Below are 14,145 nucleotides of genomic sequence, written 5' to 3'. Positions count from 1 at the left end.
GTTAAGCTTGTGTTTTCATTATGCTGGTCTTTTGGAGATTTTTTTAAATCTTCTTTTTCAGGTTCAAAGTCAAGTGTTTTCTGAAGCAAACTGTGCCAATTTGATCAGCACTCTTATTACAAACTTGATAAGTCAGTATCAGAACCTACAGTCTGATTTCTCCAACCGAGTTGAAATTTCCAAAGCAAGTGCTTCTTTAAATGGGGTAAGAACTATGCAGAGGAGGAGGCGGCACACACTTCTAAACTGCCCTTCAGTTAACTATGTGGCCTTCGTATTTTGCTCTCATAACTTTAACTTACTGATTCGAACTCTAAGCCACGTACGACAAAAAACAAACTTTAATTACGCGTTCACGATGCCTTGTATGTACACAGCACACTCCATCACCTTGGAAGCTACAAGCTGGTATCATTAAATGCTAAGGGTAATAAAGGGAACGTCTTAGTGGTCTTCTCTCTACTTGAGTATATTTTTGGAAACATTACTTGTGATGTTTCTGTTACTGCCTATGGCTCCGAAGTAACTGAAACAATGATCTACTGATTTAAAAAGGCAGTTAAATCTAGAGCATTAGTTGCCTTGTGCAGACTCCCATGACAGCCATGTCCTAGAATAATGGAACACCCTGGAAATAGGCTAGAATGTTGAGCAGCAGCCTCCCGAATCACAATAGCATAAAAGCCAGAACAGATGACAGAGCTCAGTAAGGAAGACCTTACTATTTGTGACATCAGGATTTAACTTGAGAAACTATGATTTCAAGGTTTGTTTTTGAAATTCTTATATTTCCTTTTCCATTTTCAGAAAATACGATTTGTCTTTGGTCTGACTTACTTGTTTGTGGGCATAAAATAATGCTATTAGTGACTTTAAGAACTAATGAGGCGGGGCAGTGGCTCACGCCTGCAGTCCCAGCATTTTGGGAGGCCGAGGCCAGTAGATAAGGAGGTCAGAAGATTGAGACCATCCTGGCCAACATGGTGAAACCCCGTCTCTACTAAAATACAAAAAATTAAGCCAGGCGTGGTGGCGGGCGCCTGTAGTCCCAGCTACTCAGGAGGCTGAGGGAGGGGAATCGCTTGAACCCGGAGGTGGAGGTTGCAGCGAGCTATTACACCACTGCACTCCAGCCTTGCCATAGAACAAGAACACTACCTCAAAACAACAACAACAAAAAACTAATGAAATGTTGTAGTATCCTAACACTGGCTTTCTGGTTTTATCATTCTTCTAAGAATCCCAGAGAAACCAGAGTATTCTTAGGAAAGAATGGATTCCTGGGAAAATAAACATCTGCAATTAACTATAAACAACTGCATCAAAGTATTGGCTTTAGAATTTGAAATGTTCCTATCTGGGTTTTTGTAGGACCTGAGGGCACTTGCTTTGCTCCTGTCAGTACACACTCCCAAACAGTTAAACCCAGCTCTGATTCCAACTCTGCAAGAGCTTTTAAGCAAATGCAGGACTTGTCTGCAACAGAGAAACTCACTCCAAGAGCAAGAAGCCAAAGAAAGAAAAACTAAAGGTTAGCTTTATGGACTACTATCATTATTACTTTTAGGGTGGGAGGAGGGAGTAATACACTTGGTGTAGCTGGTTTCATAGTTGTATGTTCAGCTGAACCTCCTAAATATAAATGCTAGAAACAAAATTAACTTCCCACATCCCCCATGTGATCTTAATGACTTTCAGAGAAGTTTCCGTTTTGGCGTATGTTTTCACAGATGATGAAGGAGCAACTCCCGTTAAAAGAAGGCGTGTTAGCAGTGATGAGGAGCACACTGTAGACAGCTGCATCAGTGACATGAAAACAGAAACCAGGGAGGTCCTGACCCCAACGAGCACTTCTGACAATGAGACCAGAGACTCCTCAATTATTGATCCAGGAACTGAGCAAGATCTTCCTTCCCCCGAAAATAGTTCTGTTAAAGAATATCGAATGGAAGTTCCATCTTCGTTTTCAGAAGACATGTCAAATATCAGGTCACAGCACACAGAAGAACAGTCCAGCAATGGTAGATATGACGATTGTAAAGAATTTAAAGACCTCCACTGTTCCAAGGATTCTACCCTAGCTGAGGAAGAATCTGAGTTCCCTTCTACTTCTATCTCTGCAGTTCTGTCTGACTTAGCTGACTTGAGAAGCTGTGATGGCCAACCTTTGCCCTCCCAGGACCCCGAGGTTGCTTTGTCTCTCAGTTGTGGCCATTCCAGAGGACTCTTTAGTCATATGCAGCAACATGACATTTTAGATACCCTGTGTAGGACCATTGAATCTACAATCCATGTGGTCACAAGGATATCTGGCAAAGGAAACCAAGCTGCTTCTTGACATTAGGTGTAGCATGTCTACTTTTAAGTCCCTCACCCCCATGCTGTTTGTATAAGTTTTGCTTATTTGTTTTTGTGCTTCAGTTTGTCTAGTGCTCTCTGCTTGAATGGCAAGATAGATTTATAGGCTTAATTCTTGGTCAGGCAGAACTCCAGATGAAAAAAACTTGCATCTTCAGTATACTTCCTAAAGGGCAATCAGATAATGGATATGTTTTATGTAATTAAGAGTTCACTGTAGTGGCTTTCATTTAATATGGCTGTCTGGGAAGAACAGGGATCCCTAGCCCTGTACAATGTAATTTAAACTTACAGCATTTTTACTGTGTATAATATGGTGTCCTCTGTGCCAGTTTTGTACCTTATAGAGGCAGATTGCCTCCGATCGCTGTGGTTCTTATTATCAAAATTAAGTTTACTTGTATACGGAACAACCACAAGAAATTTGATTCTGTAAAGAATCCTCTTTAGCTGTGGCCTGGCAGTATATAAATGGTGCTTTATTTAACAGAATACCTGTGGAGGAAATAAAGCACACTTGATGTAAAAATAATTGTTTTATTTTTATTGACATGACTGATTGCTATTCTGTGCACTTAATTAAACTGATTGTGATGACTTTTCATTTGTTTACATACGTTGCTTCAGTCTTCTCAGGTGAAAGTAGTGAAAAACCGTGAACGAGGGGAAACACTTATCCATTATATGCTGTTTCACTGGAAGTGTTACCAGCAGTCTACAAAATTAATGTGTCCCCACAGACTTCTCAATCCTCTTCACCCCAAAGTGCAAAACCACAGCAGGAAGAAGTGGAGCAAAACACAGCCAATTTGCCCATCAATATGCTTTTGAATGCAATATACCACTGTTTTACTACCTTAAGATATACACACCTTAAAAACCCTAAGTAAAATAAAGGAACAGTGTCAACCTGCCATTTATTTTTTGTCATCTTGAACTCAAAGTACAGCTGCAAGCAAGCTTGCTGTAGGACAAGCTTCAGTTTGGGAAACCAACTCGCTACACTCGGGACTTAGCTATTTCTAGAGTATCTATGGAAGGTCAGGTTAATGCCTAATTTCAGGTTGTTTGCTACTTTTAACTCAGTGCAGTGTCTAGTTAAGAGTCAATGCTTTAAATTGTGTATACGTTCACAGATTTCATCCAATATAAAATAAAGATGGTCCTTTTTAAAATATATATATATATAGCGAAGAGGTCAATGTGACACTTCTGCGTACAAAAAGTAATGCCTTATAAAATTTTAATTCAACCATTTAGAGGGGTCAGCTGCAGTAAACCTTTTATTTCTTCAAAATGCTGCTTCTGCCAACAGAATTTCATGTTCTCTTCTTTACAGACAGGAACTCCTTTACAGTCCAATTGTAATTCCGTTTGCCCTAGAGTAGGCACAAAATTCAGTGCAACCGTGGCATAGTGTTCTAAGAAAAAAAATAGGAACCTTATTACTGCATTATGAAAAGGAAAATGTATCCATATGAAAAACCCAGCCTTAAATGTTCTGGGGCCTTTAACTTTGGGCACTAATTCGTAACATACCTTCTGGCCAGTTCTTACATCTCCATTTCATGACGATCTTCTTATTTGTTAACTGAAAAGAAAGGGGAAACTCCACTGAAAATCTTTTAAAATTCCCCACAATACAACACAGAAAAACAAATCCTTTCACTGAAACTCCTAAATACTAGAAGAATCAATGAACAATATACAGTCCCTCTTCCAGTTTATACATCAGCACCACTGATAATTGTCTTTAGTGTCAAAATGTCTCAAAACAGCAGTGACATCAAGAACAGTAGGAATATATAATATTGTTTTAAGTACAGTAATAGTAACCAGAACAGAGGGCTGCTATTAAGGGTGAGGCAACAGAGACCCTAGTGATTTTGGTGCTAAAAACAGCACGTATAAAAAGTAATAGAGTTAATACCATCTTACTTCTTTAACCTTGAGTCTACTTACCAATTCTAGATATTCACCAGTGATGTTCCCATCAAACATCTGGAATTTCCCTCCCTTTTCAGCTTCTAATACAGCAGTAGATTTAGAAAACTTTTGCACCAACTAACCAAATAAAACAGATGTTATTCCAGCACACACTATCACATATTTTAATGTAATTATGAGATACAAAATATAACAATTACTATGGTTTAAAAATCCTAAACATGTAGCTTTTACTTATGGAAAATAAAATACAAACTTTCTCTTCCTAGAAGAGAAAACTCAATGTAATATGGACATAGTCCCAAAGAATGCCCATCTCCTCTCCAATTATTCAGAAACTATGCTCAGACTTCCTGTCACCACCATCCCACATCCCTTCAATCAAAAACACAAGGAAAACCAAAAACCAGCTCCTGTTCTTTGTGATGTATTTTCCCCCAATGTCAGCATTTAACATGCTAGCTTAGGGAGTTACTCACATCCTTCACAGTGAAGATGCTATACAGCTGCTCTACAGTTGTGTCAAACAGTTCCATCATGTGAAGAGCCACAGTGGGAATCCTTACACCCAGTGCCACTGGAGATGAGGCCTGAACCTGGAGAAGGGAAGAAGTTCCAGGGAATGTTTAGCATAACAAGAGATAAAGCTGCTTGGATGGAAATAAGTCTTCTCAAGAAAACAGCAAATGTCCCAAATTCCATACTGCCTATTCCAGACACACACAAAAGCAGCATGAAAAGCCTTTTTAGCACCACCAGTCTTGGTCTTTACTTTGGAACCAGAGCTCACTGTTCCTACAGCTCTTCAGCTCCGTTCCCAGGTTATGACTGAATACCCCTAATCCTAGCTGGACTTCCAGATACAGCCGTGAGCAGATGAAAGACAGCTGCACCTAAAGCTAAAGGGTGTCAATTACACATAAAACACCCATTCCAAGAACCGATCTAAAAATCTCCCAAAAGTCAGCAAAGAAGGTTCTTTCATTGTGCTATGTGTATCTTGAAAGTCATCTGGTTTTGTAATCTGTGGCCTACCAAAGAACACTGCCTTTAGGAGAGTCTTGAGTCAAATATCCCATAGAAAGGTGTGTCTGTAACAATCCATCAAGAATCAAAGTCTCATCATTTGCACAACAAAATGGGAGATCTTAGAGGACTCACGGGAGACCCAAAGGTGGAAAAGTCCCTCACTGTCCTCATTTCTCCAACAACACAAGGTTATTCAGGGCCCTAACTCAAATACTTCCTTTACCCCTTCCCCACATTTTGGCCAACAGAGCTCATACCTGCAGGGTATTCTCACTCGGTTTTCTTTTGACAGTCAGTTCCTGGGTTGCCATAGCTTTCGCTGGTAAAATCATTCCCGTTGTAAATTCTATAAAGAAACAAGGGAAGTGGTTTTAATAAAGACCTTTCTCCTTTTAAGCACAAAGAGTAAGGTAGAAAACCCAAAACAGCGTGTAAGAAAATAAAACATATTTATAAAAATAATTCCTGTAACATTTTGAGAATTTCAAGACCATTCCATGTTTTTACATATAAAACTGATGATTAACAACGTGAGTTCCACAGCAACAAAAGCCTTTTTTTCAAACGCCTCACTTTTATCAAGTTTTTGCTAAAACTGCAAAATTTTCCAAAGTTCTTTTGCACACAGCTAAGTTTTATGAGATTAACTACTAATAGCTTTGGGGCTCTAACCCACTGTGAAAACAGACAATTTCTCATCTGAGGGTGGCCACCGCCTCACAAAGCCTGTCTTCACAGTAGTCAAGCCTGTGAGCCAGCTACACGTGCACTCCCATGGGAAAAGTGACAACCCCAAACCCATCCATGCCAACACCCAGATACTCAGGTAGCAGGGTCCAAGAATGAGGTACAGAGATACAGGCACTACTGGCCATCTTGCCTGGCTCACTTCTCTAATTTAGGGAAGAAGACAATAACCACATTTCCATGCAATGTTGATATTATCTAGGTATTTCTCAACTACACCTGTAATACCTGCAGTCACTTTCATCCATTCATTCATTCATCCAACAAAGATGTATTAAGCACCTACTATGTGCCAGGCATTGTGCTAGATGCTGGAGATACAGCAGTGAACAAGACAGACACCTTCCATGCCCTCATGGAGCTTATAGTCTAGCAAGGAAGACAGACATTAAACAAGTAATTACACAAACAACTGATTTTCATTCCAGAAAACTACAATTAGCAGTTCTGTAGGCAAAATGGTTCATGCTGTGTACAATAGTGATGATCACTAATTATGGTCTTAACCATGACTAGCTCTCAACTTCCAGACTACAATTTATTCTGAAGTATAAACTTGCTTCTGGAGCCTCTGACCACAGTGCAGAGTATAACGGGTAAACAGAAAAGGGACCCTCTGGTTCACAAGGGATGCCTTCTTTACCCGTCTTAAGTGCCTTCAGGTAATCTCCAAGGGCCTGCCTGACCTTGGCGGTGCCTGCAGTTTTCATAAGATCCTTCAGTATATCCCCATCTCCTTTCTTTTTACTCACGTTCACCTACAAATCAGAAAAATACAAACCAAAGAAAGATCTGGTTTGATGTATTCTTACAACATTGGGCTGTATAGATGAGAGAACTATGGCAGTGGAGGAAGGAAAGAAGTGGATGTAAGAGATGTGCAGGGCAGGATTTTAAGGGTTTTTAATCCAGGGTCCATGACAGGGTTGGGGGCCAATCTTGCATAGACTTCATAGAATGTAAACCCCTTAATTTGCATACAAAATTGTGCATGTGTATGTACATAAATTCTATTGCTGATGTGGTCCGTGGCTTTCATGGCATCTAGAAATGCACTGTCCGGTATGGTAGCCACTAGTCACATGTGGCTACTGAGAACCTGAAATGTGGCTGGTCTGAATCAAGAAGTGCTGTGTGAAATAATACGTGCCAGACTCCAAAGACTTAGTACCAAAAAAGAATGTAAAATACCTCATATTTTTTATATTAATTACATGCTAAAATCTTTTTTATATACTGGGTTAAATAAAATATATTAAAATTAATTTCACCTGTTTATCTTTTTTTTTAAGAGCTTGTATCTCGTTATGTTGCCAAGGCTAGACCCAAACTCCTGGGCTCAAACGATCTTTCCCCTCGACCTCCCAAGCAGCTGGGATTACAGGCATCTGCCACTACACCTGGGCTCTAATTTTTTTTTTAAGAGACAGGGTCTCCCTGTTGCCTAGACTGGAGTTCAGTAGCATGACCATGGCTCACTGCAGCCTCGAACTCCTGGGCTCAAGTGAGCCTCGTACCTTGGCCTCCCAAAGTGCTGGGATCACAAGTGTGAGTCACCATGCCCAGCCATAGCTTTAACTTTTTAAGTACAGCTACTAGTAAAACTTAAATTGCACATGTGGCTTGCATTATATTTACATGGAACAGTGCTGGTATAGAACCCAAAGCCACTGTAATTAGGGAAATCAAGTTCCCATATAACCCAGCCTTGGACTATATACTTTTTTGACAAAGAACAAAATTGGGAAAGGGAGAAGAGTAGAAGACAGGCAGAGGGAAGGAAGAAGAGAGGGGAGGAGGGGGAGACCGAGGGATAAGGAAGCAACAGAGGGCTTTGGGGATGTCTCTAGTATTCCCAGAAGAAAAAGAGGTGTTGATTTGAAAAAATTTAGCGTCTCGATGCTTCAGCTGAGGTGGGCCTGATCTTGGGCCCCAGTTTGAATCTATAGAGTTTGTTCTGTAATGCCCCTGAGGGATTAAATCTTAAAAACCAGTTAAACATTCTGTTGAAAAACTTCTCAGCTGATGGATCTGAATATAACAAAGTGGAATCTCAAGCCCTGAGCGGAGGAACCACATAACTGAAGACAGGTCTGGGACAGCCCTGGCCTGTGGCACTGTATAACCTTCGGGCCAGAAGACATGCTGCTGGGCAGGAGTCAGCCTATCATGGAAAGCCCTCACGTTAAATACATTCACAAATCAAAAAAGATCCTTTGTCAGACTATCTTGGTGTGAAAAATATAGCAGCTGTAAAAATGGTCTCACCCCCAAAACCCAGCTTTCAGCCAGAAGAGGGCACTAACTGGAAGCCAAGCGTGGGAGTTACACACGACTCTGCCTCCCAGGAGAGCCACAAAAGCAACGCCTACTAACTGGGTAGTTCACAAAAAGCCGTGAGGCATAACCAAGGGATAGCTCACAGCTAAAAGCTGAGACTTCTCACCGTTAAAGGGAAACAGCAAAGGTGCAGGAGAGAGAGAAAGTCACGTTCATCAAGCCATGCAAGCTGCCTGAGCAGTTCACAGTGCACACACTGTCACATGTAACCTGACAACACCCCTGGAAGAGAAATTAACCCCTTTTCACAGATGAGGAGGCTAAGAAGGGTGCAGTCAGCTGCCCAGGCCCCTTGCCTGGTCCTTGGGGGAGCTCAGGGCTTCCTGGGGCTTACTCTCTTTCCTGTACCACTCCAGCTCCACACAACATGCTGCCCCCACAGTATGGCAATCCTTCTCAGCAAACAGGCCCTCCACAAGGCAACCGAACTACCACACAGGAACCACAGTCTGATCAACACTATTTGAAATGCCCAATGTCTGTAGCAGAAGCTTGACTGAAAAAAGAACAAAAGAAATAGAAACTTGATCACATACCTCAGTGTCATCTACTTCATTTTCCTCAGAAAGATTGGGTATTTCAATCAATCCCTTGTGCTTCACTCCAGATTCTTTAACGATGCCTAAAATGAGCAAAATGGGTTCTTCAATTATAAAAAAAAGTAACAACTGGGCCAGGCACTGTGGCACACGCCTATAATCTCAGCACTTTGAGAGGCTGAGGTGGGAGGATGGATTGAGCCCAGGAGTTTAAAAGACCATCCTGGGCAACACAGGGAGACACCATCTCTACAAAATAAAATTATCTGGGCATGGTGCCGCACACCTGTGGTCTCAGTTACTTGGAAGGCTGAGGTGGGAGGATTGCTGGGCGGTCAAGGCTACAGTGAGCCTTGTCTCGAAAAGAAAAAAAAAACAAAACTGCTTTTATGAAAAACTGTCCTGCCTCACTGAATAGCCCAGTGGCCCTCACAGAGTTCCACCACTCCAGGGCCCCCTGAGCAGCCACGGAAGAAAGGTCAGGCAGACCATGACCAAGGAGAGGGCATGAAGAGTCAGCGGCCTGCCGTCCTGAGGGGAGTGTGGGGCAACTGTACCCCATATTTCTCTTTTTGTCCCAGGGTATTCTTTGCCTGGGCAAAGCAGGATAAAGGAGTACCCTGAAGGGGAGAAGCAGTCACAAAAGCGATGGAAGGAGAGAAAGGGACAGTGTGTTCTGACCACGGAGCGGAGGGAAGCTCTGGCTTGGGGACATTGTGTGGGGATGCCAGGCAGGTGGACTTCTCGCAGGACTAGAGTGTTGCCTCCTCCCCAGTGGGTCCCAGCTGCCACCCTAGACTCACTGCTAGAGGAGAGCAGCTGGAGGCGTTACAACAAGCCCTCACAGCCTGTCCCTAGGGCCCGGTGCTGGGGAAGCAGGCAGGGAGCCAGACTGCTATGATCCAGCCAGCAGCAGACACCGGAGGGTTGCAAGAGAGGCAAACTCCCAGGCAGAGGGTCCTGTTCTGAGGCGGTGGGGAGGGGCTGAACACCCTCGTCTGCTAGAAAGGCAGCCAGCAGGGCAGAGGCTCGAGGCCAACTCACTGGACTACTCTGGGACACAAACTCCAGATAGGAGCTGACTCCCGGACTGAGGCTCAAACCCTAACTCCTCCTCTTCCCTTCCCTGCATCTCCACAGCCTTGGCTCCCTCAACAAGGACTGAGTGCACACATGCTGTCTGTCCAGCCAGGATCGAGGCACCACTGAAGAACTGAACCCACAGACCTCAAAAGTGGACACACCCGAAATGCCCAGCAACTGATAAATGGAGAAACAGAATGCAGTATATGCACCCATGGAATATCCATCATCTATAAAAAAGAATAAAGTGCTGCTACCTGCCACAATACAGATGACCCTTGAACACATTATGAAGCAAAAGAAGGCAGACACCAAAAAACACATCCTGCATGATTCATCTATGTGAAATGTCCAGAGGCCAATCCAGAGAAAATGGGGGAGCGGATGCCAGGGGCTGGGGAAGAGGAGGGCAACAACAGTGACTGCTCATGGGTCCAGGGTTTTGTTTTGGGGTGGTTAAATGTTCCCAAATTGATTGTAGTGATGGCTGCACAACTCTGTGACTATACTGAAAACCAATGAATTATACACACTAAATGAGTGAACTATGTCTCAATAAAGCCGTTTAAAAAAAAAAATTCCCCGCACTAATGAATGACAGGAAGATGGAGCAGGACAGAAAGCAAACTATTTTTGTAAAGCAAGTTTCAGTGCCTTGGGGAAAAATAAAGTAGGGAAGAAAGATGGCACAAGGCAGGGGTCTCCAAGGATGCAGAGAGATGGCTTCACTCAGGACAAAGACCTGAAGGAGGCAGGCAGCTACCTGGAGGAAGAGTGCTCCAGGCAGCAACGCCCAGAGACTCCTGTTCACAAGTGCCTGATAGAAGAGGGCCCAGCTCCCTTTCCGCCATCTTTCCGTGCCGCCACAATGGTGCGCATGAATGTCCTGGCTGATGCTCTCAAGAGCATCAACAATGCCGAAAAGAGAGGCAAACGCCAGGTGCTTATTAGGCCGTGCTCCAAAGTCATCATCCGGTTTCTCACTGTGATGATGAAGCATGGTTACATTGGCGAATTTGAAATCATTGATGATCACAGAGCTGGGAAAATTGTTGTGAACCTTACAGGCAGGCTGAACAAGTGTGGAGTGATCAGCCCCAGATTTGATGTGCAACTCAAAGATCTAGAAAAATGGCAGAATAACCTGCTTCCATCCCACCAGTTTGGTTTCATTGTACTGACAACCTCAGCTGGCATCATGGACCATGAAGAAGCGAGACGAAAACACACAGGAGGGAAAATCCTGGGATTCTTTTTCTAGGGATGTAATACATACATTTACAAATAAAATGCCTCATGGACAAAAAAAAAAAAAAAAAAAAAAAAAAAAAAAAAAAAAAGAAGAGGGCCCAGCTGACAGCAATGAACTCTAAGCAGCTGCAAGTGCTCGGAGAAGGGAAACCCCCACCCTTCTTGGACCATGGAACTCAAGTGTGGCCAGAATGTCAAGAACTACTAATGCTGATTCAGGAGCCAGTCAGTGCCAGGCCCATAGCAGGAGGTGTAAAAACATTCACTGAATGATGAACACACTTTGTCCCCAGCCTCACTAGTACCCTGAGGCCCCCGTTACCTTTCCAGCCCAGTTTGATGTACCACTCATAGAAGAAAATCAGCTTTCCTTTGCGACTACTGCACGAAGCCTCCCCTTCCACCTGCTTCAACTCGCTGATCTCGCCGCGGCCAGTGTCATTCTCCACAACGATGCCCACCAGGAGCTCCTGGAACTTCCCTTTGGACCAGCTGGTGGCATCCCGCTCTGTCCTGCCAGGGACCAGAAAGTCGTGAATGGAAGCCCCAGCTAGGATCCACCTGCCTGGGTGCCAGCGTCACGTCCAAGCCCAGCCCAGATCAGCTCAAGTCCTCTCAAGCAGCCTCGAGACCTGCCAACCTCCAACGTGCTCCTCAAACCTGCTTTCTACCAAATTATTTTCATTCTGCTCAGTTCTTTAAGATATTATTCTCCACTACGAAAGTAGTATTCTGTCTTAAAAACACTGGCTTATTTAGGGGAGAAGGGTCTAGCTAGCTCACCCACTGGAAATAGACAGACAAAGCCTGGGCCACATGGAAAGTAGCAGTAGTGAAATAATCAGAATCATGACAATACCAGCTATCAAGTTTCTTCACATACACATCGTCTAACGTAATCTTCCCAAGTAATAATTGTCTCCCTTTACGGGACAGAAACCAGCTGAGAGGACTGACGTGTCCATCGGGCCAAGGCCAGGACACTAGAAAGTCAGTTCTTGGCCGGCTGCCGTAGCTCACGCCTGTAATCCCAGCACTTTGGGAGGCCGAGGCGGGCGGATCACGAGGTCTGGAGTTCGAGACCAGCCTGACCAACATGGTGAAACCCCGTCTCTACTAAAAATACAAACATCAGACTGGCGTGGTGGTTCACGCCTGTAGTCCCAGCTACTCATGAGGCTGAGGCAGGAGACTCGCTTGACCCGGGAAGCGGAGATTGCGTGAGCCAAGATTGCCCATGCCCTCAGGGCTCCTCCGGACCAGCCAAGTCATGCTCCCCTGGGGACCGGCCTCAGCATCCCCTTGACGGCCTGGAGGGACCACAGCCCCGGCCAGGGGCACAGGGCAGAGGACACCCCTTCCGGAGGTTCTGCAGCAGAGGGCGGCCGACCTCGCCCCACGCGCCAGGTGAGGCGTGCAAAGTAAGGGGAGCTTGTCTCACTCACAGTAGGCCCGGCTGGCGGGGGACGCCTGCGGGGTGGGCGCGAACTGAGATCCAAATTTCTGCTCTTTCCACTACGTTCCATGCCCCCGCCCCCGCCCCTAACACACTCTCTCAATCCAGCTCCCTTCTAACTCCCCGAAACATCCAGAGGAGTGGGGCGGGAGGAGAAGGGAAGGCCCTAAGACCACAGACGGTGGGAGTGGAAAGGTCTGTCGGAAGTCACTCGTGGGGCCCAACCCAACTTTCAAAAAGAGGCAGCTGCAACCCGCCCTCGCCGGTCTCCGTACCCAAGGACGCTCCTGAACCGAGGCGGAGGCCGAAACCTGCGTCCAGCAGCAGAGGAGGGGCGTGGCCCCCTAGTCCCCTCACCCCCGCGACCCTGCGGCCCCGCACAGACCCCAGCGCAGTCTCAGCTCCCGCGGGCCGGCCCTCCCCAGATCCCGGAAGGAGGCCGCCGCCGGCCGCGCCACCCCGCCGGCCGCACCAATGCCAGTTGTTCACGTTGGTCCCGTCCTCCCGCTCCTCCACGATCCAGCGCGGGTCCCCCTGGCCCCACTTGGCCATGGCGGCGCAGACTGGACGGAAAACACGGAAAGGCCAAGGCGCTGCGGCTCCGAAGCCGGCGTTTCCGGCCGCCGAGCCCTGGAGCGGCGCGTTCGCAGCGCCCAGAAACTGCCAGAAGGCCCCGCCCCGCCGCGGCGCGCCCGGGAGCCCCGGCCGGGATCTGAGAGGCGGGTCGTACGGGCATGCGGAGGCGGGGAGGGGCTAGGACCGCCGGGGTTCCGCTGCGCGTCTCCTAATGCTGGGGCGAGACGGGGCTGCCTGGGCCGCCTGCGAAGGGCGGAGGCCGCTGCAGGACCCGCGGTGCTGGCTGGCTCGTGGTTCCCGGCGCCGGATAACAGGGCTCTGAGTAGCGGGTGCCCGAGAGCCCAACCGGCGGTGCAGACGCGACATGGTCGTGCGGTGGCCTCGGCAGGCTCCCTGGCCCTCGAGGACACGATCTTGAACGCCCAGGTCGCTGTGAGACCGGCCTTTGGGGCCACAACGCGCTCCCGTCACACCGTTTGCGGTTTTCGCTTGAGAGCGAGTTCGCGCGCAGTAGCTGCGCGGCGGCTTTCTCCGCGACGCGGTTTCTCTCCCTCCCGTATTCCCAGCACCTTTCCAACTAAGTCCCATGTTACTGCAGGAGTATTTCCGTTTTATTCACGTAACAGCCCTTTAGAGAGAACCAAAGAATGTGATTGCAAACGCATATTACTGCAAACTGATGCACTTTATCTTGGAGTATTGATTCCTTTCACGAATTTTCGGCTTCTAGCAAAAACTTTGCCCGAACTATTTGGACAATGTTACTGGGGTGTTCTCTGCTAACTACATGGGTAGTTAGCACAGAAATGGGTAGGACAG

The 14,145-nt window shown here is 46.1% G+C and overlaps 3 protein-coding genes across 8 annotated transcripts in view; 2 read left to right on the top strand and 1 right to left on the bottom strand.

Annotated features, from left to right (window-relative positions):
• LOC105465104 (ubiquitin specific peptidase 34) overlaps window positions 1-2,962 on the top strand; it is a 286,477-nt gene extending 283,515 nt beyond the window's left edge. For all 5 annotated transcript variants that reach the window (XM_024787781.2, XM_071076772.1, XM_071076771.1 and 2 more), the window contains 3 exons: window positions 62-205; window positions 1,372-1,531; window positions 1,731-2,962. In XM_024787781.2, coding sequence (XP_024643549.2) covers window positions 62-205; window positions 1,372-1,531; window positions 1,731-2,338 — 912 coding nt within the window. In that variant the 3' untranslated portion in view covers window positions 2,339-2,962. The remainder of the gene's footprint in view (window positions 1-61; window positions 206-1,371; window positions 1,532-1,730) is intronic.
• A 295-nt stretch (window positions 2,963-3,257) lies between these two features.
• AHSA2P (activator of HSP90 ATPase homolog 2) lies at window positions 3,258-13,399 on the bottom strand. 2 transcript variants are annotated; one of them, XM_011713349.3, is made up of 9 exons: window positions 13,136-13,399; window positions 11,617-11,807; window positions 8,958-9,043; window positions 6,725-6,839; window positions 5,592-5,680; window positions 4,785-4,901; window positions 4,321-4,422; window positions 3,898-3,949; window positions 3,258-3,779 (listed from the first exon to the last, which is right to left on the bottom strand). In XM_011713349.3, the coding sequence occupies exons 1-9, from the start codon at window positions 13,300-13,302 to the stop codon at window positions 3,607-3,609; spliced, it is 1,092 nt and encodes a 363-aa protein (XP_011711651.2). In that variant the 5' UTR covers window positions 13,303-13,399; the 3' UTR covers window positions 3,258-3,606. The 2 variants fall into 2 exon arrangements, with proteins under 2 accessions (XP_011711651.2, XP_011711650.1); XM_011713348.3 differs by having other exon boundaries at window positions 13,223-13,397.
• Window positions 10,442-11,362, top strand: LOC105465106 (small ribosomal subunit protein uS8-like). The gene has a single exon (XM_071076777.1). It carries the CDS (start codon window positions 10,753-10,755, stop codon window positions 11,302-11,304), a length of 552 nt encoding a protein of 183 aa, XP_070932878.1. The 5' UTR covers window positions 10,442-10,752; the 3' UTR covers window positions 11,305-11,362.
• Window positions 13,400-14,145: the final 746 nt, after the last annotated feature.

Source organism: Macaca nemestrina, chromosome 13 (genome assembly GCF_043159975.1).
Source record: "Macaca nemestrina isolate mMacNem1 chromosome 13, mMacNem.hap1, whole genome shotgun sequence".
NCBI classification, from domain to species: Eukaryota; Metazoa; Chordata; class Mammalia; order Primates; family Cercopithecidae; genus Macaca; species Macaca nemestrina.
This window is presented reverse-complemented; position numbering and strand designations above follow the sequence as displayed.